The 27,054-nt window shown below is 40.3% G+C and overlaps 1 protein-coding gene across 3 annotated transcripts in view; it reads right to left on the bottom strand.

The window, feature by feature from the left end:
• TLL1 (tolloid like 1) overlaps nucleotides 1-27,054 on the bottom strand; it is a 132,676-nt gene that overhangs the window by 6,447 nt on the left and 99,175 nt on the right. Inside the window, exons 10-18 of one of the 3 annotated variants that reach the window (XR_004427312.1) lie at nucleotides 23,260-23,362; nucleotides 20,788-20,904; nucleotides 18,056-18,201; nucleotides 15,919-16,114; nucleotides 13,313-13,438; nucleotides 11,718-11,878; nucleotides 10,998-11,178; nucleotides 4,483-4,562; nucleotides 331-456 (exon numbers count right to left, since the gene is read on the bottom strand). Coding sequence is in view for 2 of the 3 variants with exons in the window: in XM_033159737.1 (XP_033015628.1) it covers nucleotides 331-456; nucleotides 4,443-4,562; nucleotides 10,998-11,178; nucleotides 11,718-11,878; nucleotides 13,313-13,438; nucleotides 15,919-16,114; nucleotides 18,056-18,201; nucleotides 20,788-20,904; nucleotides 23,260-23,362 (1,276 nt within the window). In the remaining variant the exon portion in view is untranslated. Of the gene's footprint in view, nucleotides 1-330; nucleotides 457-4,442; nucleotides 4,563-10,997; nucleotides 11,179-11,717; nucleotides 11,879-13,312; nucleotides 13,439-15,918; nucleotides 16,115-18,055; nucleotides 18,202-20,787; nucleotides 20,905-23,259; nucleotides 23,363-27,054 lie in introns of all 3 variants that reach the window. The other 2 variants (XM_033159737.1, XM_033159738.1) reach the window with 2 other exon arrangements.

The raw sequence follows: 27,054 nt of genomic DNA on the forward strand, positions 1-27,054 counted from the left end.
GTGTTTTGTTTTTCCGGGGTGGGGGGGACTTGTTTGCAACACCCCGAAATCCATAGGAGGTTTGTGCTGTAATCTCACGTGGCAAAAACTGGGGTGGTAATCCCAGTACACTGTTCTTTTTTGCCATGTTAAAATTTAGCGCAATGTGGCAGTATATCCATCAAAAAGCCACAATTTTTCATAATACACTGTAAAAGGTCTTATTAATTGCGACAAGAAGCATGAGTATTATTACTAGTAAAAGTAACACAATAAATCCCATGTCTGAATGCAGGCTACATCTGGCAAAGCTTTCAAAGTAAGCAGCTCCTTGATACTACTGCTTCTTACCTTCCTTGCAGTCGTGTTTGTTTTCATGTAGCACAAATCCATTGCGACACTGACATACATAGCTTCCTACGGTGTTGATGCATTCATGCTGGCAGCCACCATTGTCTTTAGAGCATTCATCCTTATCTACAAGATACACAGGGCATTCGTTGTGAGTGGAATAACTCCTCCAGTTTCCAGAATAAGGTACAGAACGGTTTAGTTACGTTTAAGTCCAGAAAAGGGAAAAACCAAGGCACTCGTTTTATCCTCCTTTGTATGCCCATTCATTGCTCAACCTGCAACCTAGTGCGATGGCCATTCTCAATCAAATCATTAACACCCAGGCCAACAAACCACTGCCCATATTTAATTTCTAGTGCAAAGCCCAAATTGCCTCCCCACTCTTATAGCTCCACCTTCAGGCCACAAAACTGGGGAGGCACTGGGACATTCCCCCCATCCTGAGGGGAAGCAAAATAAATTCTAGAAATAAACAAGGGACTATGGCTTTACCAAGAAGAGAGGGGTTAATGAAGGTCACCATAATTTCCACCACAATGCCTTTTGAATGACGCTACATCCAAGTGAGGCGTTTGGGGGAAGATGGTGCCGTCTCAGTAAACACCCTGCTCTGTGAACATCTAGAATTTCTTATTTCTGATCCGATACTCTATTTTATTTCTCTCATTTCATCCTGATCCCACCCATTTTTTGGGGGGTAGGGGGTGGCACAGAAGAGAAAAGACTCTCGGGGGGATGGGCCCATGTCTATAATTTTAAATTATAACTAATTTTCTTTGTTCCAACAATGTTTCACCAGCAGGTTGATTTCACTGTACACAGGTTGTACATTGACAATAAAGGTATATTATTATTATTATTATTATTATTATCTGAGTTTATGCTGGGTGTTCGACAAAACCTCCCCTTGCTTTACAGTCCCAAACAGGAAGCAAAAACATTGCTGATTAATCCTCTGAAGGGCTGCATTTGGCTTCATGGGTCACGACTCGTGCAGTTCTAATCAGTACTATTTAGATGCACGCAAAAAAACCAAAACCAAAACGAAAGTATTGGATAATTTATACCAGTGGCATTTTGGCAGCAGTACCAAAAGTGAGACAAAATAAAATTAGGCTGAACAAGATTCCAAGCTCAGCACATGCTGGTACTTCTTAATAATACATTGTGATTTATTACAGTTTTTCCCTCTCGAGACAGTGACAAAGGCGCTTTGATCACAATGAATCTGGACATGGCACAACACCTTAAAAAGCAAAACATATTTAAACAGTACATGAAAGAAATAGATGTTACGTATTGCAGGAAAATCTGCAACATGGCAGGCAGTAGTACCCTGTTTGCTGAGTAGTAATCCTCTAAAAAAGCTTTTAGTGTGTTAGGCGTAAAGCAGGGTTGGGAGGGGGGGGGTAATGTGAGCTGAACTAAACAGCATAAAAATTCATTTGCAAGGAGAAAAGCCAAACTAGATTAACAGGCAGTCATTCCAGCAAGACAGAGGCATCTGCTGCCCCCATTCAGCTGTTATTATTTTAGGTGGGGCTGATCCATTAAATCAAAACTGGCAAGACTTATTTCTGAAACATATTCAAAATGACACACCACACTAGATGTTTGTAAGGCCCTCTCTTTTCAGCAAAGCTAAAATAATCAGAGTTGTTGATGGTTATATCAGAGACTGGAGGACAGTGGCACAGTGGAAGCAGAATGAAAAGAAGCAGAGCTCCAGAGCAGGAATGACAATGTCTTCTACTGGAGTGCTAAAGTTCCCAGCAGGCCTTCCTTGCCATGCGGCGATAACAAGGCTTTCAAGTTCATTAGCTGCAGATTAGTATAGAGGAACAGATTCACACAGAGAATGAAAAAACTCGTCAAGTTGAGGGTGGGTACCTCTTTCTTTTTACTCGGATGGGGCTCCGACTTCATGCCTGCCGTGCAAATTGTGACACTTATTTGCGAGATGGCTGGCATTTCTGGTTGAAAGTGAAAGGGCTGCGTTTCAGCTGGCTGAAGGTATTTTGTTAAAGTTCAATGTGTTTTGCAGATGGAACAAAAGCAGCTCGGTTGGTGGGGCAGAGCCGCAATGCTAATTTCTAGGCAGCATCATCGCAGCTACGTACCAAGAGGGAGAGGTGGCAGGGAGCTCAGGACTGTGCGGGCGCACTGGCAAAGCCATTCTGGCAGTGCTGCCAGTGTGTGCCCACACAGCCCTGACTCCCTGACACCTCACCCCATCTCCATTCCAACAAGTGGCAGCAACATACCTGCCAGGAAGGTAGCTTTGCAACTGAATGCCACTGGCTGAGCCACTTCCGAAATTAAACCTATACAATGTGAAGTGAGCCCCACTGAGCTCAACTGAGCTTACACCTAAGGAAACTACAGGTGTGCATAGGATTGCAGTTACTGTGACTGGGTATTAAGCTATGTATTGAAAAGTGGGTGTGTGGGTGTGTGGGTGTGGTTGGTTGGGTGGGTGGGTGTTTAGGTGCAATGCATTATTTGCATTTTAGGACTCTCCCTGGGGAAGTATGGCTAATAGGGGCTGGATATAGCACTACAATGCTGTTACAGAAATGCAGATTTAGGGAGGCAAAGCCCTCCCCTTCATTAGGACACAGTAAAGGAAGTTCTATTGTCTGAACAAGACCAGCATGCAGTTATTTTATGTCATAGTTGGTACAGCCAAAATCACTGCACATGCACAAGCTGTTCTTTGTCCCTCTTCTTTAACTGAAACGTGTGTACAGTAATCCAAAGGAACAAAATAGCTGTATTGTCCAGCACTCCAGCATCCTACATGCTGAAATGTATGACCCACACAGACTCCTCTTCAAGAAGCTTGGAGGGATTTCACACATCAATTGTTATTGGAAATAACTCTCTCTAGTACTCCTTTTCCTGCAGATATTTTCTCTCTCTCACCACATGGGAAAGCCTTTGTAAAAACTACACAGGATTCTCACTTCCTGGCGAGAGTCCCTTCTATAAGCTAACGACACAAGCTTTGTGTCACCCTACAAAAAAACAAAGAGAAGGGACCAGGTTTTATGCGAAGTTTCTGCCGGTCCAATACAAGCTACTGACTTGTGGGGTTCTGAAAATGTTAACTAATCTAAATGCTAGACTACAATTTAATTAAGTAGAAATGTGCCATTTACAGTTGTGATCATGCAGGGATCAGGAAAGCGGGCATCCGAAGAGCCCCCTGTGTATACCCAAGGAAGCCTAGAAGGCTGCGATGCATGCAAAGAAACACTACATGCAGACTTTGGGCTCCAGCCAAAACAAATGAGCATTAATTGGTGGAAAGATTCCAACTTAGACTGTTGAAGTTCATCCTGAACCCTAGAGCAACAATACAGATATACCTATTTAGTGTGAGAAAGCTTGGTTTTTATCTCTTTAGAAAGCAAACCTGTGACAAGCTTTCTCCTGCAAAAGGTAACGAGAAAGGCAAACAGAGAACTGACCAGGGAATGGTGACCTGTCTAGCATTTCTTCTCCTTAACAAGCAGTTGTCTAACAAACCAGTCAAACGTATAGAAAGTAAGCTCAAAAGTACTTATTACAAATAGCAGACCCATGAATAAAGAGCTCTAATTTCTCAGAGGCTATCAAAGCCCTCTCTGTTCAATCAAAATACCTGAAATGGAAAAGTCATGTTTGTGTATATTCAGTCAAAAGCTGTTTTGCTCAAGGTATATCTGCTTTATTGAAACGAGTCTTTTGTTCCTTCTCTACCGGTGTTGTATAATGATCACAGGACAGAAAGTGAAACTTCAGCAGAATACAATAGTTTGGCACTGTTAGTGAATGGTGCAGCAAAAGTCTTATCTACATTTTACATAAGTCAGTGTAGACTTTCCATCATGTGCATTCCAAATTGAAAATCTTAGAAGGGGGGGGGAGGAATTAGTGATTAGTTAGAGAAACAAATGTTTTGCTGACTAAATGCAAACCATTTGTTGTGCTCAAGAGATGGAAATCTGTCTCCCAGTTTTGAATGGATCCTTTGTGTATTTCTTTCTGTCAGTAATTATAAAAGGGAAAGATCCATTCTCAGCAATATGTTAGATTTTAACCATTCACAAGACATAAGGTCATACCTCTGAGACCCTCAGAGGCCAGTCTGTGAATTATACGTACTTGGCCTGAAGGGGCAACCTCTATCAAGTCCTTGCATGATTCAAAAACAAAAAATTTCTCCTTGCAGGCAGCTCTCTTGTCTGTAGGAAAAAATGTACCAGGATGGCACCAAAAATGAGTGACTGAGTGATTCTTCAAACATCAATCTGCTCAAGGGCAGTTTCATTACAACTTTTCATCTGTTTATAGTAACATGAGCATCACTATTCTGCAATCCCACCTCCTCTGCCAATATACAGTCATATAGGATAATAAAATGAATTCATTTTCAGAATGGAACAAAACCAATTATACAAAACTGATCATACAAAGAACAAACTTCACTAGAACACTGAAACTTGAGTGGTTAAACAATGTCTCACAGCTTGGAATTAAACAAACTAATTAATAAGATGTTGCTGTTGTTGCTATTTTAAAGGCTTAAACTTATAATACCGTATTTTCCGGCGTATAAGACGACTGGGCGTATAAGAAGACCCCCAACTTTTCCAGTTAAAATATAGAGTTTGAGATATACTCGACCACAGATTTTTCCACCCGGCGTATAAGACGACCCCCGACTTTTGAGAAGATTTTCCTGGATTAAAAAGTAGTCTTATACGCCAGAATATACAGTACTTCATTTATTTATAAAAGTTTCTTTTTGGGGGAGGGGTGAAGTAGAATTCTGTGTTTACTCTGCTCTGAACCCACTGCAGTCTATCACAGGTTAACATTTCTTCTTATATATCCAATGATCCTCTAGATTTGGTCTCCTAGTATATTTTTTCCTATTAAAACTTTCGCAGACTCTGGACTTGGAAGCTGTCACTCAGGGTTAAACTGGACTAATCTATGATTAGGATTTTCCGTGGGTTATTCTGAAGTTTGAAGGTCTTGGGAGGATTTTGTTGACACCATGTTAGTTGGGTAGAGGGATTCAACCCTTCTATCTGAGCTATTTGCTCTGTATAAATACACCCAGAGCTGCTATTCACCCTGAAAGGGAAAATATGGAGGGAACCTTTTCCCCCATATGGGCAAATAATAGCTTCTGGTAGAAGGGTTTAAATCAGGAAAATGGAAGTTGAAAAGGGTTAAATCCCCACCCCTAGTGATATAGTCCCGGGCGAATGCTGCCAACTTCTTTGTTCTAATTAAAAACTCCTATTAATCCCATGATTCTGTTTCCTAACTGAGCTGTAGAAATCCAACCAGATGGGCATGTTTTCATATAATTTACCTTTCCAAATTAATTTTTTTTAAAAAAATTATTCTTTATTATTCATAGGATTTTTATTTCATCACCATTAGCACATACACTACAATAGTCACAATAATAGTTATTCAGAACCTGACTTCAGTGGCCTGATAAGCATCCTGACTTCTAACAAAAATTTACACTGCCTCTTGTAAGCATAAAGTCATCTTTGTATACACTGTTAGATTTCTCTCCCCCCCCCAAAAGATGTCAGTGCTTTAAATTAGTATCCTGAATATGCCATATTTCTCATAGCATGTTTTTGGCCTAGAAGGTTCTGCATGTAGCCAAGAAAGATTACCAATGGTGTTATTTCAGTGGGAATGTTTAGCTATATTCATACTATAGTAGCAGTTATTCAGCTCTCCATTCAGCATTGATGTCTAAGAAATGCTATTTCCAACAGCGTCTGGCATACAGGATTAGATTATGCTATCAACGCTACTAATTATTTGTGTTAAATTGTTAGTGAGATTCAGTAATCACTTGAACAGTCCCACTGCCCTCAGCTGCATAATCGTCTCCTGCTCTCTTCAATGGCTCCACCCATTATCTCATTTTTGTCTCTATGCCTGGAAATTCCTTCCAGAATGCCTACCCACAGTCTTCTAGAAAATTCCTCCCTCCAAAAAAATCAGTTTTTCCCTGAAGCTTAGGGGGCAATCCTTAGGGAGTGATCAGATCCGCTGAACTGAGCATCTTAGCATACAGCAGATCTCTAGCTCAGGGGGTTCCCCAATCCTGGAGGTACACTGGGGGGTGGGTGGGACTGGAGGGAGCAGACTTACATTGGATCCCAAGCCTGTTTAGCTTGGTCACATGACCTGGCAACCCAGTCTAAATTAAGCTGCCCAAAAAGGTGGTGTAACTCAAAACACACAATGGACGTCAGTGGAGGGGACCTGATCCCCAGGAGCAGGCTCAGCCGGCAGCCCTGGCCACACTGCCATGATAGACAACTCAGGATTTGGTATAACTCCCGGCCAATTGCACAGCCAGAACAGCAGGATATAAGCTGCACATCTGCCAGCCTCAGTTCACTTCACTTCAGCCTTCCTACAATAAGGTGTAGCCCACTCAGGAGAGGGGCTCAGGCACTTGGGGAATCCGCTCCACAAACACTGGGCACTTTGAACACTTGTCAAACAGAGACCAAACACCCCAGGAATGGAAATAAACAATGTGTTTATGCTAACACGTTTCTTCCAAGCTTCTTTTCCCAGCAGTAATGCGGCAAAGAGAGAGTCAGGAAAAGCAGCAACCACTCACAAGGAGTTGCAGCCATGGAGACAGAAAACAACATCAGACTAGGAGGGGGGTCCCCAGGGGATGCCTCAACAACACCCCAGTTCCTTATGTGGATGACCAGTAATAGCCATGAACAATCCCATGCAGTGGTCAGCCCAGCCTTCCAAATAGCCCCGCAGCACCCACCCCAAACACAAACACCACCTGCCTGCCCTGACTACTACATGCTTTGGAATTGCTTTGCAGGGGATCTGGAGTACCAAGACACCATGGATACGTGGAGGGGTTGACAGTCCCAATGGGGCTTGCTCCCCATTACTTTGGGATTTCAGCCTGCAAGGTTGAATATTGTTTAAACTTCAGAAATGAACAGGTATTTTCTGAAAGGACATTCAAAATTTAACTCACTGTGAGCATTCGGTGTATAAAGCCATCATAAAAGAATCCAAGCAATTTGTTGTAGTAAATGAAGAGCTAGCTTCATCAGATGGGCCTATCTTCTGTCTTTTGCAGAAAATACATAAACAGTGGTACCTCGGTTGTCGGACTTAATCCGTTCCGGGAGTCTGTTTGACTCCCAAAACCATTCGACAACCAAGGCGCGGCTTCTGATTGGCTGAAGGAGCTTCCTGCAGTCAAGCAGGCCGTTTGGCTTCCGAAAAACGTTCACAAACCGGAATACTTACTTCCGGGTTTGCAGTGTTCAGGACAACCAAGGTACGACTGTACAGACATTTCTGTGTATAGCTAGGAAACACAGAACCATCATGTTAGTTCATCCAAGAATCTCTCATTTAATTGTGAGGTTTCTAAGATGAGTTTAGGGGAAGGGGAAGTATGGAATGATGGCTAAGCAATATTATCATCACAGGAGGGAGTAAGAGACACTTGATGTCTTGCTCCTGCTCAGCCAACCCTCAACAGAAATTTGAGTAGCTATGTTGACCTGTCCTATCATCTGGTGGTGCCATTATTTAAGGCTATATCCAACCACTGTAAAAGAACTCTGATCATGGATGAAGTTTGCTAGGAGACCCTGTCCTTACTCAGCTTTGCCTGCTTAGGTTTTCTTCTTTTGTGAGGTTGGAGGGAAGGGATGTGTGGCAGTAATCCATAAAAAAACCTGTAAATTTCACCAGGAAACCAATCCAAATGTAGTAGCTGGATGTGAGGGTTTGCATTTGATGTTAGGTTGTAGGGACAGGAGATCTTGTTAGTGTACCACCCACTCCATTGCCAACCACCTCCCTCACTGAGCTGGCAGAGGTGGTTTTGGAGAACCCCAGAATATTAATCTTGGAGGACTTTGATGTCCACGCCACTTCTGCTTTGGCTGGGCCAGCTCAGGACTTTATGGCCACCATGACAACCTTGAGATTGTCTCAATTCATTGTGCCAGAAACACAACACAGAGGATTGCAAGGGATATAGTAATTAGGGCAGGGGTTGATTGTCATCACGTTGACATGGATGGACCACTCCCCAGTGAAATTTGAACGTAGTGACTAACCCTCCTTGCAGGGGCAGGTGTACAGGCTGATCTGCTCCCAGAGACTGATAGAATCTGGTGGATTCTTGAATGTTCTGGGGAATTTAGCAATCCCTGGTTTAGATGTATAGTTATTAAATTCTGCTTTGCTTTTATGGCTCGATGATGGGAATCCAAAATGGCATGCTACAGAAATGTAATATCCCTTTTGACCACCTACACTACAAAATAAATCAGAATAACACTGAATATAAACATTTAACTGTAAGTAAATACAGTTCTTTATAAGTCTCCATGAAACAAAGCACATATTAATCTGAGTCTGAGATTTTCTTTCCTGGTCTGCTAACATTTCTAAACAATCATAATTATTTTAAGAAACCCGCCCTTCAGGTCTGCAGTCCTTTAACCTTCTTGTCTTTACAAATTATAACTTCTGTCAGATTACTTATCTGCTTTCTTGAATTTCTAAGTAACAACACACAGGCTGTACTAAATCATCCAGCTATTAGTGAAGCCAACCAGAGTAGAAACACATTTACCTACACTTATGCTAGATAACATTTCATCAAAACTACAAGGGGGAAACTGTTGCAGTTAACTAAATACTGCATTCTTAAGGAGCACAATCCATTGAGATATTCCCCTGCTCAAGTTTCAATGATATAGATGGGAGCTGCTTAAGAGCCCCACAAAGAAGTTTCAACAGTGGATCTTCCCTGTAATCTGTGGTCAAAGTCTTTAGGATAACATACAAATATCACTTTGGAACAGGCAATAATTTTGTGCAGAAACGTTTTAAAATTTTAAACAAAAGACACAGCAAGATTACTGTCCATCAATTGAAAGTGCATGACTTTAAGATATAGGACCCAAACCATAATCATTGATACAGTGTGTAATCTAGCCCAGGCATCCTGATTATTGCAATAGGGTGTTATTCAACCAAAGTGTTTTTAATCTGCATTGACTTCAGTGTGTGGGATCTAAGCACATACTGAAATCAATTGGATTTCAAGCAGCTTAGCTTTGGTTGGAGAACACTCATGCAGGCTGTTCCAAAAGCTAACTAAAATGGAAAAGCTGAGCTACATTCTATGACTGAAGGCCTTGACCCTTAGAATGTGATTTACAGAACAATACACCGCCACTATTCCAATCCACCAGGATGGAGGGGTATTGGATGAGGCAGAAGTGGTCCTCCACTCAGCCTTGCCTGGTCCTGTTGGCAAAGGAGCTCTACTGATAAGAAGGGCTACAAGGCAGCTGCCCAAATGGCAGACACAACCTGTTGGTGGTATCCACTGCCTGTCAGCAGAAACCCCTGTAGTGAAGGGTGTTGGGTGCAGGAAAGGAAGGAGTTGGACTGGCACATGATAGCAACACCTCTTTGCTGCACCAGACTGGGAGCTGATGTAGCAAACAGGCATTTTTCCTCCTCCAGCCTGGCTGGGGTGAGTCAATGGATGTAGCTGGGGCTGTGGCACTCTGCTAAGCCTCGCCATGGCCAGCCAGGGATTGCAGTTTTAGGAATCTACTTATTTCAGGGTTGTTGTATTAAAGATGGTTTATTTACTTAAAAGGAAAAATAAATGTCTTTGGCCCAAATACACAAGTTTGTTTTAGTGTTATCGGGACTTCATGTCAGGGGTCATAAGGCTTCTGTCTTGATAAAGGGGAGATCTTTCCTGTTTCCTAGGTGCCACAAATATTAACATCATCAAACCCTTTTGCTTGCCTCTTCAACTTCCACTTAGCCCTTAGAAGAGCTCAGACTTTTCATGAAATTTGACTTGTGGTATCATATGCATGAGCCACATTAAGCCCTTCCAGAATGTGCAACCAGGACAAAGTATTTGGAAATGTCAACTTAGCCATAAATATTTCCCATACCTAAAATTATTAGAGCAGAAAGCACAGGTAAGGAAGGGAGATTTTCTCTTTCTCTGAAATTTCATGTAAAAAATGTATCTGTTTGGGTAAGTGTTCCTTTTATGTTATGCTTCTCTACCTTCCCTAGGTGGAGAAACTTTAGAAAACAGAAAAGGGTATTTAAAATGAGTACCAAAGTGATACTAAATCAAAGATCCATTTATAATGTGATACGCAATGTTGCACAAGAGGAAATCTATTCAAGCAATGATACTCCCTTCCTCTCCCTTCCTGAAGACCCCTACTCGCCCTCTTAAAGCTGCTCTGACATCCATTCTGTTTGCAGGCAGATTCAAATAGATACCATTCATATTCTTTCTAAAAGAAAGCTAGCATTACTAGGACCATAAAAGAGATATTCAGAATCTGGTCAGGTATGTTCCCCATCATGATCTTCCTCTTCATGATCTTTATAGCTGTCTAAATCTTACAATTAATATTATATTTGTTTTATTGAGTAGAAAATTGAAACTAAACATGTTAAGAGAATGTTCATTCATCAGCATCAATGAGCAAAAATTGCAAGCAAAAACTTTCCCTAGATTATAGACACCATAAACAACACAGAATTCATAGAGACTGTACCCAAGGTGTTTGTTTTAATACCTGAAAAGAAGTGAGCCTTGAAACCCTTTTTTGAGACTGTGTTATCCGACCTGAACTCGATTCTCATGTTGTTATATTGTGATGTGATAACTTCAGGCACTTCTGTACCACAAAATTTGCCATGCAGTTTGGAATCAGAAGAAAGGCCACTACGGATTTCTACATAATCATATTTACACACCTGAGAAATGAAAGATCCAGTATTAGTCAAATAATAAGCCATATTTTGCATTTATATTTTATCTATAACCTCAGATATACTGTAGATAAAAATAGACTGATTTTACAACAATTTGTTGTTTTTTTCTGAATTTTGCTCACACAACATTGCATTTTACCCACCATCAATATTTTTACTGGAGGCCTCTGGGGTGAAGAGACCAGAGTTAACATTGTATTGGAGGTGTCTTGGACATTCGCCTGTCCAAGTGCTAGAGACTGTTATATTATGATAATATTTCATATTTCCTTTAACTAACTACTAACCAGGATCCTAGTCTAGTTAAGCTGTTTGAGAGTGTAAGGAGTTTTTTTTTTTGCATGAGTTTTTAAGCAGTCCAGGAATATTCCCAGGCAATGAAAAACGGATTACAGTGGCCATTTTTTCACCCCATGCAATATGGTACCATATTTGTAGGATTTATGTATGCTTAGAATTTAACAATTATACCACTATTGATTATGTAATTAGGCATTCGTATCTCTCTTCAGTTAACTTACTTCATTTCCTTCCAATTCAAAAAACTCAAACTTCACTGAGATTCTATATTGGGTGGGAGCAACCACCTGCCACACACAGTTCTTATTAGGAGGGTATTCTTTGGGCCATCCTGGTGTTGTTATAGTCCCATTCAACTTTGTCAAAAGTCCTCCACAAGCCGCTGAAACAAAAGAGAAAGAAATCCTATTACTTATTTACAGACCCAAGAAACCACATTTTGGGAGATGGACTGATTGCTCATACGGCAATATGGATCAGACAGACCAAACCAGAGACCCTCACAATTCAAAGCCAGTTCATACTGCCACCTGGCATCTATATACTGCACGTGGCAAAATGTGGAAGCAAGCTTGGGCTCTCATACATGTTTGTTCTGCACAACACACAGCACATCTTGTGTGAAATATGTATGCGAATCTGCTCTGTCACCATGATCCAGCCTCCTCCCATTTTTTAAAATAGACTGATTTTGAAGCAAGGCATACTTGCATACTAATAAATCACATATGCATGAATGCATTTTTTGTGAATTAATGCCTATTTTATACAATATGTTGAAGAAGAAGCTGACTCCCCATGCTTTAGCATTTGAAATATGGGGGTACTGTGAAAATCAGTCCACAGAGAAATGAAGCAAGCTTTTATTAGAACGTTCTTCAACTGAAGTTGAGGTTGATTAGTACATATAATGTGCACAGCAATAACATATTAAATTTCCATGCATAGTTCATATTGTATACCAGCACAGTTATGTTTGTCTCATGACTTTCAGTTCTTGAACTTCCATTTTAGTGTATGAACATTAAACCTAGAGATGCATATTTGCAGACATATATACAGTAAGCCTGCAACTTAGGTGGGGGTCAGGTTCCAGGAATTGCACCTAAAGCCGAAATCGCATACAGTCATGCCTTGGATGTCGAATGGAATCCATTCTGGAAGTCCATTCAACTTCCAAAACATTTGGAAACCAAAGCACGGCTTCAGATTGGCTGCAGGAAGTTCCTGCAGCCAATCGGAAGCTGCGCCAGATGTTCAGCTTACAAAAGAATGTTTGAAAACCAGAACACTCACTTCCAGGTTTAGATTGTTCGGGAGCCGATTTTTTTGGGATTCAAGGTATGACTGTATAGTCAAAACACATTGGGCTCAATGGTGGGTGGGATTGCCAAAGTATTTCCCCCCCAGAAGTCCACCCCCATTCCGACCCCTTTTTATTTACTTTTAATTTGTTTGCTAAGTGCGTAAAGCTGAATGTGAGTAAATTAAAGTTATGCACATAAGTTGCGGGCTTATTGTACTTAAAAAGGCTTTCCTGTCTGAAATCACATACCTGAATTTGTTGAGCTGCTAAATGATCACCACATACAATTATGGTAGGCTTTTGTAAAGTCACCATACTACCTATCATTTGGTCACTGTTTTGACATGTGTCTGTTATGTGGTTTATAAAGACATATGCACAAAAGTCAGACTTGACATAGACTCTTGGTGCACGAGTGAGTTTTGGCATATCCAAGTTCCTAAATCTGGGCCTGAGTAAGCCTATCATGAAATAAAACTACAGAATATTTGGGACACTGAGCAGCCTTACCTTCACAACTCTTCTTGTCAGGCCCAAGCTCATAACCTGGGTCACAAGCACACTGATAGCTGCCCAGTGTATTCACACACCGTTGTTCACATCCACCATTGTCAGGTTTGGCACATTCATCTTCCTCTGTGAAGAAATGGAAGGACAGAATTGCATTTACTTATCCATTTCATAAAATTTATACACTGCTTGATTGTCAGAAAAACCTCAGAGTGGTTTGCAAAAAGATAAAACAGTAAAATCAGGAAAACAATTGCAATACAGCAAAACATATGAGAAGTTAAAATACTAAAACAGATTCAAATTCAGATCAGTGTTAAAATAAAATCATTGCCTTCTTTGTCTCTTAACTATACAGAAAACACAATGACAGCCCATCGGCTTATTTCTCTATAATTCAGATTGTATTAAGCTTCTAGCTTTAGATTTATTATAAGTACATGATCCTTCCTTGCACAGACACCGTAGCCCTTTGTGGAGGGATCTCCAGAAGGCCGTTTCTCCCTTCGGAGTGGAGATGCAGGCACTCAGCATGCCAGGCTGATTTGGGAAATAAGAGATATGTGTTTGCCTCCCAGATCGCTGTCTAGACTTCTCCTCTCCTTTTGGTCCAGGGGCACAAGTACTGAGCTTACATTCCTTGACTAAATATAAAGGGTGACCTGCATCTCTTTGTGGGATGTAGCATAAGCAGTCAAGTACAACACTTCCTGTTTGCCCAGAGTGGACACAGGGGTATGTTACTCCAGCCAGGAGGACTTCCTGTCACACCTGGTCTGAAGCATCCTCCCCCTGTGTGTGACCAGGTAGATGGGCATGACCCTGGGAGACCCCATAAAAGAGCTGGTCATGAGGCCAACTTCCCTCCTCCTCCTTCGTTTTATTCCATCCCGATACTTTTGCTGTGTGCTAGCTCTCAACCAGCAGCACATGGGCTCACTTCCCTACATGGGATGAACCCACTCTTTTTTCTGTAACTACAAGCTATAGCCTGCCTTCAGGGAACCTACTGTGAACTGAATGTAAGTAAACTTTAAAGAAGACTGCTGTGTCTTTATTCTTTTTAAGAGGGAACAAAGGGGATTTGCTAGGATCAAACCCAATCTGGACAAGCCACATTGCTTAAGTAAAGAGATTCAAACGAATCTACCAACTAGCTTCCTGCAATATACTGGAGAATGCACTCTGCTACTGACTCACTAGCTTGAGTGAGGAAGGATAATATTTAATCAATATATCCTCTCCTACTATCCACAACATTCCCACACTCTTTTGATGAGAATCATGTGTTGGCACCCTATCTCTGTACAGCTTGGTGTGGGGCCTGAGGTGGGGCATCCTTTTCCACACAGGTATTGTACTCTGCACCTGTGTGTAGAAGGTCCATGCCCTAAGAATTGTGTTGCTGATATGCAATAATTTAGGCCACAGGAATTTAAAGGTTGTGCAAAATACTAAGAGAAAAGGCTGAAAATCCAGCAGGGTCACTCAAAGGGCACTTTATCTCCAACAGAATGAATTTATACATTATCTTGAATTTTATACTCAAACCCAGATTAACTGAATCCTCAAATCCCACATTTTTATTCTACTGATATTAAAGGAAACAAGATGCAACAGAGAGAAAGAGGGAAATGTAGAATACAGTATTATCTCTACAAGCAGCATGACATACTTATGAACATTTCAGTCATCACTTCTTACATCACTAGTTCTCTTGATTTCGGCAACAGTGGGTTCTGAATCATCCATTTAAAACAGATAATAAAAGCATACTTATAGAGTACAAATACGAAAGACAGCTGATCTCCTATCTCTGTTTGATTTTGTGACTCAGTAGTTAAGTATTTGATACAGAATCAGGGTATGTCTTATGCTTTATGTGTTGCATTATTTTCACAAAAGAAATGAAAAACAGTTGATATTGAATAAATGTGTAAAATGTATACCTCTGTGGTTTGGTAATGTTTATATGTGTAGAGAACATGCATGGCTAGAGTAGAGGGCACACACCAAGCAATATAAAATTCTGATTACTTATCAAGGTCTGTAAAGAGGTTCTTCTTTTTATTTTCGGGAACAAATCTTAGCCCCCTTCTCATCAAAAGGTTCTTAAACCATCATCACAAATAAAATAAAGTTACAATAAAGCTGCAGAGTGACTGGATAAAATTAAAAGCCGGCATTAAACAAGATGAAGCATTAAAAGCCTCTGTAAAAGCCGATACATCGAAAAGTGACAAGTTCTCAGGTCTGCTGCACAGTACTGGGAAGCAGGTTCAAAAGCCACCAGTATAAAGGCTCACTGGCACTCAGCAGTTCAGCAGTGGCTCTCAGTCTTACAGATGCTAAGACCACCAAACAATGAAAGAATTGGAAGCTAAGTACAGACAAAAGTGCTACTGCTTTGGATATTCCAGACCAAAAAATAAGCACGAGTGCCTTAAATTTATCACACGAACAGTAGAGTTCATATAAAATAAGTGCTGTGTGTTTCCTGTGGGTAAAGCAATATATTTAAATTTTAACACACTGAGAATTTGCATTTCCCCCCCCTGAATTGCACAGTCAAGTGCAACTAGATTCTCACTTTCCAAAACTGGTACCTTTAAAAAAGTTAGCAGCAAACCCTGCTTTGTTGACTGTTCCATCAGAAACAAACTTCATCCACAGGGTATTAGAGGTAGATCTGATGTCTTCAGGTTTATCATAGCCACAAAAATGGCCAATCAAAGGACTGCTTTCACTGGTTCCATCTCGGACTTCTAAGTAATCATAGGCACAGTTGTCATGTCTCTCAATCTGCAAATACAAAGCACTACATGACCGATATTATAGCTGGACCTTTTTTCTGCTACTCAATGTAAAACACATTTTTAAAAACCTTACTTTGGGGGTTCAGCACATCATTGAGTTTCATGGTAAACCTGATAATTATATAGGGTTTTGTTTTATTTTTTTCGATTCCAAGGGATTGAGGTATAAGCATTGGCCAGTGCAAAAGCACATGAGGTTTTGCAGCAATACACATTTTACAAATGAAGCTAATTTGTAAAATGAAATGAAGGGCGTGTTCAACTCAAGAGTTAAACTGGTATAAGAGTCAGGGGCGTGGTATGAACTTGAAGTAGATGCACAGCTAAGTCAGGTGAAGGAAAAGAAATGAGTCTTGGGGGTCCAGTGATTAAGGAAGGGTTTCACTCATTTGAAATATACTATGGAAGTTGAGGCTCCAGTACTTTGGCCACCTCATGAGAAGAGAAGACTCCCTGGAAAAGACCCTGATGTTGGGAAAGATGGAGGGCACAAGGAGAAGGGGATGACAGAGGATGAGATGGTTGGACAGTGTTCTCGAAGCTACTAACATGAGTTTGGCCAAACTACGAGAGGCAGTGAAGGATAGGCGTGCCTGGCGTGCTCTGGTCCATGGGGTCACGAAGAGTCGGACACGACTGAACGACTGAACAACAACAACAACAACAACAACAACAACAACAACAACATGGTTGTTTCTGGTTATCTTGAATACTCTGGTGGGTTGAAAAACAATCTGAAGCAACACTGGCTACCTAGGAGTACACATATACATACATCAAAGACAGCATAGCTCTTTGACCTAGTGATGGACAATGAAACAATGAACATATGATACCGGTCATTGGTCCATCATGCCAGGTTTGTCCTACTTGATAGGCAGTAGCTTTTTAGCCTTTCAAGCAAGAGATGTACTCAACCAATCTGCCTGAGATCCTTTATCTGAAAATGTTGGGAGCTCAACTCATGCCAGTAAACTTGTAAAGTCGGCACCCTACCACTGAGCTACGCATGGAGGGTTCCGGTAGCTCAGTGAAAAAGTCATAACTTTGGCCTCAGCTTTCAGGCCAGATTATTGTCATGAAGTTGGCTGCCTATGCTCTGATCCCTTGAGATTTCCATTCTCTAAACTCCCATTGTTTTAAACATCTGCTGTGAGGATAACGGATCAAGCTTATATAATAGAAAAATGCAAAAAAGGTTATTCCAAACTGGAATGCAAATATCACACACACCAGCTGTAAATCTCAACCCCATGCATAAAGTATTAATGACTAGCCTTATGAAATCCCGCTTGAATACATTACATTTGTGTGTGTGTGTGTGTGTGTGTGTGTGTGTGTGTGTGTATTTGAACCCTAGGAGAGTATTCAAATCATTCTACAAAAAAAAAAATTCCTGACCCAAAACATGATATATAGTTCACAACTAGAGTTACAGGCTTATTCAGCAGTACATAGCATATAGCAGCAAATGACACACAGAGGTATTCTGTGGAAGTGTCAAAAATAAAATTCACAGCTCTAGGATAATTTGTAACAATTGGGCGGGAGGAACACTAATGTTTATCTCTGAATAATTCATTTGTTTAATTAAAAAGAAAAGAAAAGATATACATTTAGGGAATAAATAATAGGCCTATTATTTAATAGATTCCTAATGCAGCCTTGTGGAACAGGATTAGTCAAAAGAAACTATTGTCAATTTTAAAAAAAAAATTATAATTTAAATACCACAGATAACATAAAATCCCTTTAATCTTCTTGAAATTTATGCAATGGGAAAAGTCTCAGTGAAAAGAAATATTAACTATAGGGGTTAAATTATATAGAGAACTCTTTGTTTCTTCATTGGCTTAATGAGGATTCCCTTAAATGTCACTGTCGCTTATCCACAGATGGTTTGCTCAGATCAGTTAAAAGGCTTTACCTCAAATGCCTGAAAGGTTAATCCGACATTGTAGTTCTCTGACACTGTTATTTTCCACACACATTCCTTCATTGGCCTGTAGTCATCAGGATAATTAGGAGACTGGATCTGGCCTTCATTCTTGTGTATTTCACCTCCACAAATTGCTGAAGAATACATAAGAATCAGGCTGAGCACATTTTCAATTTTTTATTATTAATATTGAAAAAACTAACCCACACTTCATTGCTTAGCAATGCCTGGGAGAGGTACAATAATATAAATTAAAACCAAAGGGTCTCAGCAAACAAAATGATAACAAGAAGAGATAATGCCACAGAAAAAAACTGATTTTTTTGGGGGGGGGGTAAATAAATAAGCTTTTTTAATTAAAAAAACACACACACACACATACACACAAAGCAATGTCCATAGCAATAACAGTATCAAAGTCTGTCCAAGCCAATTAACCTCTTATTAAGACTGCTAAAACCACCCATTAATTAGTACCGGAAACTCATCAAATTTCAAGGGGGAGAGCATTTATAATTGGGTCATCATCATGGAATATGCCCTCTTCCTAATTGCCACATAACGTATTTCCTTTGATTACAGAACAGTTAGGAGAGCTTCAGCTGCTGTTCTTAGCTCACAGGTGGAATGGTATGGGAAGAGGCACTCCTTCAAATATATAGGTCCCAAGTTCTTTTGTAAATCACTACTGCCGCCTTGAATTTGGCTTAGTAACAGATTGGCAGCCAATGCAATTCTTTTGGAATTGGTGTAATATGAAACCAGGGAGATGAACTACTTAGCGTTCTTGCTGCTACATTCTGCACTAGCTACAGCTTCCAAACCAGCTTCAAGGGTAGTCTCGGACAGACCATTTAACTATTCCTTGTTCAGGAACAGCCACAGCCAGCAAACCAACCAAAGCTGGAAAAGACACTCTTTGCCACTGAGTCTACTTGGGCCTCCAGCAACGATGTTGGATCATTGAGCAACCTAGCCACAAACCTGTTATTTCAAAGGGAATGCAACTCCATCCAGGAAAATCAATTCCCAGACCTAGGAACCACCAGCCTACAGAAACTCTGCTTTTTAAGAATTCAGCATTAAATTGTTGGCCTTCATCTGGCCCATCCAGGGCCTGTGCAGCCTCAGCTAATGTCTTCTAAAAGTTGCATAGTTATTTTTCTCATTGGCATCTGATGGGAGGGTGTTCCACAGAGCAGGTGGGACTACTGAGAAGGTCCTCTGCCTGGTTCCCTGCAGCCTCACAGTGAGGGAACCACTAGAAGGCCCTTGGAGCTGGACCTCAGCATCTGGGCTGAACGATGGGGTGGAGACGCTCCTTCAGGTTTGTTGTATTTCTTTTATGTCCACCCTGATCTGCCTCTGCTGTTTTACTTTGTATTATAATTTTACCGTTGTTACACACTGTGTGTATAAACTTCAGGTTGGATTGCAGCCATAGGACATGACCCAGCAGCTTCAATGTCTGGACCAAAACCCCACTGATGCCGGGACTTCCCTTTGTCATCTATGAGAGGGAAATGCTTGGCACCCACAATGGGAAATATCTGTGCTTTGCATGGAACATTCCCTTCTCAGAGGAAAGGAAGTCCTTAGCATGCAGAACTTGGCCAGCTGCCACAGTTTATATGTTGATTAAGAATTGAAAAATTTCATTACTACTGTTCAGAACAGGCCCAGCCTTCTGAGAGGTTTGGGCACATAAAGAACATTAAAATAAATTAGAGTTTTGCAAGAGAACAATCATATTATCCAACTAGGTAAGAAGCACCTGACAGTACCTCAGGATCGGAATTTGGGAATCCTAGGCCGTTATTGCTAAAGAAAAAGAATATTGAGCTTCTCGCCTTTCCTGAAAGACTATGTACATACAATAGAGAACTACACCAATATGAAATGATTGAGTAGAACTTAAGCATTCATTATTCATTGTATGCTGCACAAAAGCATGCTTAACTCTCCTGCACTTTTTTTTCTCCTGGAGGTAGAAAAACAGTTGCAGCAGGGGTGTTGCTAGGTTACAAGTCCCAGATCTTTTTGTTAGAGTCGTAAATGTTTATGGGTGATGATTCCAGGAGAAATGGAACTGGGTGACTGGATAGAATATTCTTTTGGGTAAGCAAATTGTTTAATATGACTTTACCTAGAATTGATTTCAGAGTATTGAATGGGTATTAATGAAGGGAAATTGAATTTTCTTTGGAGAAAAGTATGTTTAGAAATTAGGAGTAAATTAATAGAAGAGGAACTAATTTGAGGGGTGAGCTGGGGTGGCATGTAAACCAACTGAATAATCTGGGGTGATTTGGAAATTAGTTGACTTGCCTTCTGGGACCTATAAATTCCATTTGCAACTATACATAGAAATTAACATATGCAGTTTCTATGCAGGCTGGTGCCCCAAATATCTTAGGTTCCTAGCCAATACCACAAAATTCCAGAAGGACAATTAGAGCAGAAAAGCAGTTAAGAAGGGGAAGGATTCAGCAGAACCCACCCACTGTCATTCCTCTGCTCAAACTCACAGCTTCTCAAAGTAGCTTTTGGTAAAAGAATAATAATAAATAATAATAAATAATTTAAAAACCTGTTGCAGGAAGATACTTGCAGCCAATTTAAACACTGATTTGATCAAGTTTAAATTATTACAACACTTTGAAGCTCATATAGTTTCAAAGGAATAAACTTTAGTCAACTTGATTACAAGAGCGACTCACCTTCATAAGTGGCTGAAAAACCTTTTCCTACCCAGGTACTGCTGCCACGGAACTCTATCCACATTCTGCTGTCACTGGAGGTGAGGACATCTGGGAGTTTGTCACCGCAGAATCTGCCTAAAAGAACAGTAAGAAAACACATTTTAAGGTCTCCCTTTCCAGGCCAAATCCTGCAATTTAACATAATTAATGTCAGGGCCAAACTACACTTGATGGAGTCAGATTGCTTGGACAGACGTTCTGCCCCAATTATGTGTAAAGTACTGATGGAGTTGGGGTACAATTTAAAACCCTGACTGCTGCTTCCCCTCCTCCCCACAACCTCTCCCCACCTGTTTCATCCCAGTTTGTTTCTAGTATCATAGCCCAAATGCAGGAAAAGGAAGTGGGGAGCAGAGGAGCAGGGCATATGGGGAAGTAGTCACAGAACAGAAGGTGGAGTACCACCACTGAATGATTCTATTTGATTAATTGTATTTCTATGCCGGTTTTCAATCAAATGATCTCAAGGCTGCATACAAACAATAAATAACAATCAAACAATAAATAACAATAATATAATAAAATCTTAATAGAACACTGCAAATACAGCATAAATCACCTAAAATAATAAAACAATTACAGTCTACAAAACTCTGCCAATGAAACAGCAACTGAAAAATTAAAAAACCTCACAATTACAGCAAAAGTCATATTACCTATACAGTGGTACCTCGACTTACGAGTTACTCGACATACAAATTTTTTGACTTACGAATGAAAAAAGTGCCCGCATGCCTACGAATTTTTCAACATCTGAAGGACATCCATTGGTGGTTGTAGATGGGGTTTACTCGACTTACGAATTTTTCTGAATTTTTCGTTTCCAATGCATTCCTATGGGAAAATCTTTTTTTCGACTTATGAATTTTTCGACCTACGAATGTGCATTCGGAACGGATTAAATTCATAAGTCAAGGTACCACTGTATGATTAACAAATCAATACAGCATTTATAATCCATAAATTAGTTCATTAAAATACACATAATGCCCATTCCTAAGCCTACTCAGCCTTTGTGGCTGATGAGCAGGGTAAAATTATTTAATAAAATAAACAAACAAACACAGGGGGGTGGTATGTTATGTATAGTTTGGCCTCCTGGTTTCTGTAACGGTTGTGCTTAAGGTTAGCCCCTTTGATGCACAGATTTACAGGATTTACAGTCTAAATAATAGACATATATATTATGCCCATTAAGTATTAACAAAAAGTTACCATTATTTTTGAAAGTCTTCTGTGAAGTGGAACACTAGCTAGAAAACAGTAGTGATAACAAACATTTACTCCAGTCTACAACATGCTTTGAGAATGCAATTGTTATTTGGGTTTGGTACAAAACCTCTTTCCTTACTAGGAAGAATGTTTTTGTTTAAGTCTACTTTTAAAAATATTCTGCTTCTTCCTTCTTCCTTTCCTGATCCTTTAGTCCCTCCTCCAGCTTCCACTCTTCTTACTCCTCTTTTTTATTTTTGTAGTGACAGCAGAGAAAACTCCTTATTATATGGGTGCACAGATCACACCCTACTGTGGATGTGGAAACTCCTGAATAATGTCGAGCGTGCGTGTGTTGCCATGGGTCATGGGGTGTCAGATATCCTAAGGCAATAACTGATTTCTTAAATGTCCTGTGGGAATTCTAAAATTTATGTATTTTATTTAAATCTTTTGTACACCACTCACTGTCACAAATGACCTCGAAGCAGTTTACACATATCAATCAAAACAGTAAGAACAAAATCAGGGCAAAGCAGAATGTCCAGAAGAGACATCTGAAACTATTGACATGATGTCTTTGTGAAGTAGAAATATTGCAGGTGAATAAATATTGCAGGTGGGAGAGCAGCAGACACTTGCATATAGACCTATTACATGTATTATCACCCAGATCTGCTTAAACTTAAAGCTTTGCACTAGGAAATTAAACCTTGCAACAATTTATAAGTGATGTCTGGATGCAAGAAGTGAACAATCAAAACACAGCAGGGGCATCTGTGTCACCTGATGATGAAGGAGTTTCAAAAGCTCCTTGCATGCTTAGACAGTGCTCTTCCACTCAGGATTTTTCACTGTTCACAGCTTCACATTTTGCAGAATTGCTTGCTGTAGCACATGTTTACTGGGTGTACCCAAAGTGCACCCTGTAATGTGCAAGAGAGATACCGGTACATCCCTTTCTTCTAACTCAAACTCACCACCAGCATATACACATGACAAGCCGATGCAACCAGTTATATAGGGCTCCCTAGAGCAGGTAATAATTGAAGGGGAAAGTTATGTTTCTCTCACACTTTGCAACAACAAAAGGCACACAGCTCTCTCATGGCTTGTGCTACAAATACCGTATGATGATACTCCCAACTAATGAGCTAATTCCAGATCATTTTCTTTTATTTAGCTACTTTTGAATTGATCACAACAGAGGTTTCATACCAAGCAGAGGCGATTTTTTCCAGTAGCCATCTCTTACTTCAATATAGTCATACCAGCAGAGGCTGCTCTTATAGAGGTCCATTGTAGTGAAGTTTAAAACAATCTGTGCAAAAGAGAGAAGTACAGTAAGTCACACACGTGGTTTGGTTTCTGCTCTGAACCAGAATAAAGATATCCCTGTGCTGACCATAAATGTCAGAAATGTTAACATCTGAATAGTGCCACTATTTCCTCTGATTTTCTATGTAACTAAGATGTTGAATTATGGTGCTGGAGGAGACTCATGGACTGCAAGAAGATCAAACCTATCCATTCTGAAGGAAATCAGCCCTGAGTGCTCACGGGAAGGACTGATCCTGAAACTGAGGCTCCAATACTTTGGCCACCTCATGAGAAGAGAAGACTCCCTGGAAAAGACCCTGATGTTGGGAAACAAGGAGAAGGGGACGACAGAAGACTAGATGGTTGGACAGTGTTCTCGAGGCTACTAACATGAGTCTGACCAAACTGTGGGAGGCAGTGAAAGACAGGTGTGCCTAGCAACCTGGGCGTCCCCCTGCCCCTCCTCCCACTGAAATTAGATTTGAAAGAAGCATAGACCAGGTCATAGTGTGGCAACAGTTTCTCCAGTTTGTAAATCTGCCCACACATATAAAAGGTTGGTGAAAACTAGTCTAAAATTTCCTTATTGTTCCACTTACTGTGCTCAATAATCTCTATAAGCTCACCCTTGCAGCCAATAATTAATTTATTGAAGAAGCCAACACGATGACAGTAAATTTATAATGGGGATCCTGATTTTTAAAACTTTTGCTAAACATCGGAATACAAGCTTTAAGCATGACTATGTGCCAGATCTGTGAAGGTGGAGAGCAGGGAACTATAGATATCATGTGGATGTATTCCAGCTTCAATTTTAGTGACTGGAGAGATGCAGAATATACCATCTCATTAGTTACAATCTGACCCATAGGCTTGCGCTAAGTTAACTTTATGGGGCATTTGAAATTAAAGAGGAAGCCTTTGTTATGGAAGAAATAGGGTCAGATGGAGTATATGATCTGAAATGCAGGATATAGGAGTCTGCGAGAGAGCCTCATCCAGCACTGTCCCTACAGTGACATCCCTGCAGAGGAAGGAACTGTTAATTTCTTGACTAAGCGCCACCCCCGCCCTCCGCAGTAATGAGAAGCTGGATCTTTCATTTTGTTAGTCATGGTGAACATAACAGATTGCATCCATTAATAACACATATTTTTAGACAGCGACACCAGAACTGCCAAAATTAGCAGTTGGCACAAGAACATTCCACTTTACCACAGAATTCACATACTATGTACTCATTTATAGAGGTACACCCCTACTATGTCCTGACAGCATATGCCAAGCCACTTCAATAGGCAGACGTAACAGCAGCTGCTACTTACTTACCACCTTTAACCAATGGGGGAAAAATATATGAATTTACATTGAGCATCTGATGTAAGAATTACACAGCAATCAGCACAGAAGACAACCTTTGAAAAGCCTTGTGCGGTAAAAGAAGAAGAAGCTATTTTGCATATGTTCAAAATTTGATAAATAATATGTCAATGATTGGCAAATATGTTTTGTGATGCCAGCTGAACTGAATGTAATGAATCCAATCTGAATCATTTCTAGCAGGTGTGGGAGCCTTGAAACATTAGGAAGCAATAGAAGCTTCCCATTACAAATTAGAGGAGAATTTTAAATAGCAAAAACTTCTGAAAGCACATGTCATTAACCGAACAAATGATTCAGGAACTGCTGCTTCAACTGACCGCAGCCTAAAGCGACACAGTCAAATAAGCTTTGCCAGTAGTTTGGGTAGAGCAGTTTTGCTTTAACACTGGACAGATCAGATTTTGAGCATTTGCTGTTAAAAGAGCCATTTGCTACTGTGCAGTAAATCCAATTTCATACTGCAACTGTATACTCTGCTTTGGCAGCTACTTTGCCAGCTGTACGTGTTTTCTGTATCTGTGTGAGAATCTATCCTTTCCTCAAGTTGTAATGGGGAAACAGAACACTGCTATGTGGACAAGGAGCCTAAAATATCATTAACTGGTTTCTGACTGCACAGAGAACCCAATTAAATAGCATTGTATTGAACTTTTGCAAACATTTTGATTTTATACTGAAAACCCTTGCAACAATGGAAATAAGCTTATATACATTTGAAATGGTCACAAAATATGCATCATGGTGTTTGTAACAGTTACCTAAACAACACTGTAGGGAAGAAAAGTTACACTGAGAGCCAATTACTACAATATTGCCCTCTTGCTGAGGGAGTTTGAGGGAATCAAGTTCCCTACTTCATTCAGCTTCCCTGCAATATCCTTATCCTCCTTTTAACATTCCCTTGACTCCCTTGTCATCCAAGGGATGACAAGACAAGTTTCCTGCTACTAACGTACTCAGAGACGTTTCTGTTGGTCATGTTTTTAGCAATGTGTTCCTCAAGACCAACAGTTTAGGTTCCTGTGGCTACAACTGTGTCAGTGGGCATATTTTCCTAACCCCCCCCCCCCCATTTTGCTCATGAGTAGACCATTGATATTCATGTGCTTTACTCCCAAGACCTTTTCTCTAGGCCTAGAATCCAAATGTTGAAGGAAATAAGTGGGCTGCAATCCAGTTCAGTCCGTTTATTAAGATGAAATAAGTAGGATTTAAGTAGTCAGCTGTGAGCAGGATTGTCAGCTTCTGCCACAACCCAACAGCGAGTTAAGCATGTTCAAGCCCATTGGAATCAATAGATTTTAGCATGCTGAGCATTTTGTTGGGCTGCTGACATGACACTTTCACTAAAAACTGATATACTTGGAAAATGTTAGTTTAATCCTCTCATGAACATAAAGCTGTAGAAATTCTGAGTCATAGTTATTTTTATTGTAAGCAGGAAATATGCAATGATGGCTTATGTGCCAGGCTTCAGTCTTTGAGTGTAGAACTAATTATTTCAGAACCTATATTCTGGTGTTCCTAAATCAGCAATACTAACTTTGCTTCCTTTAAATGCAAGCACCAATACATAGTAGCCTAAATTACTTTAACTGAAGGAAACACATTATAGCATTCATATTTGTTATATTTCAAGACTTATTTCAAACTACAGCAAGCCCGCAACTAATTCAAGGCTTACATTCTAGGGATCACACCTAAAGTCAAAATTGCGTACAGTATAGTCAAATCACACTGGCTGCAATGGTGGGTAGGATAGTCTTAATTCCTGGACACCCACCCCCTTTCCACCCCCCCCCCTTTTTTTAAAAAAAATATGCCAAGCACGTAAAGCTGCATGCGTATAAGTTAAATGCGTGTAAGTTGCAAGCTTATTGTACTATGCTGCTCTGAGATTATAAAAGTCAGACAAGTTCACTGAAACACTATTTGTGACATTTATGACATAAGGCAAGCTGGCAAAGTAATGTGGTCACTCCAAAGAGAGAAATAAATGAAGATGTAATATAATGGGCACAATATACTGAAATCTTCAGTTACAAATGTTCTATTTTTCTTATGGCAACATTACATTAATTGTGGTCTATGAAAAAACATTTAACTTCAATTCTGCAACTCAGCAGACACAGAAGAAGAACTGGAGACAAGGCAGATCAACAGTTCAAGAGGACAGGATGGCTGCAAGTCTCCAGAGATAAACAATCAATGAACATTTGTCAGCACAACTGAGAAATTAATGGTAACGTAAGCAAATTCAGTAGTAGCAGTGCTGTCTCATGCAGAATAATGAATCACACATTTTCACCG

The sequence above is a fragment of the Lacerta agilis genome, chromosome 9 (genome assembly GCF_009819535.1).
Source record: "Lacerta agilis isolate rLacAgi1 chromosome 9, rLacAgi1.pri, whole genome shotgun sequence".
NCBI classification, from domain to species: domain Eukaryota; kingdom Metazoa; phylum Chordata; class Lepidosauria; order Squamata; family Lacertidae; genus Lacerta; species Lacerta agilis.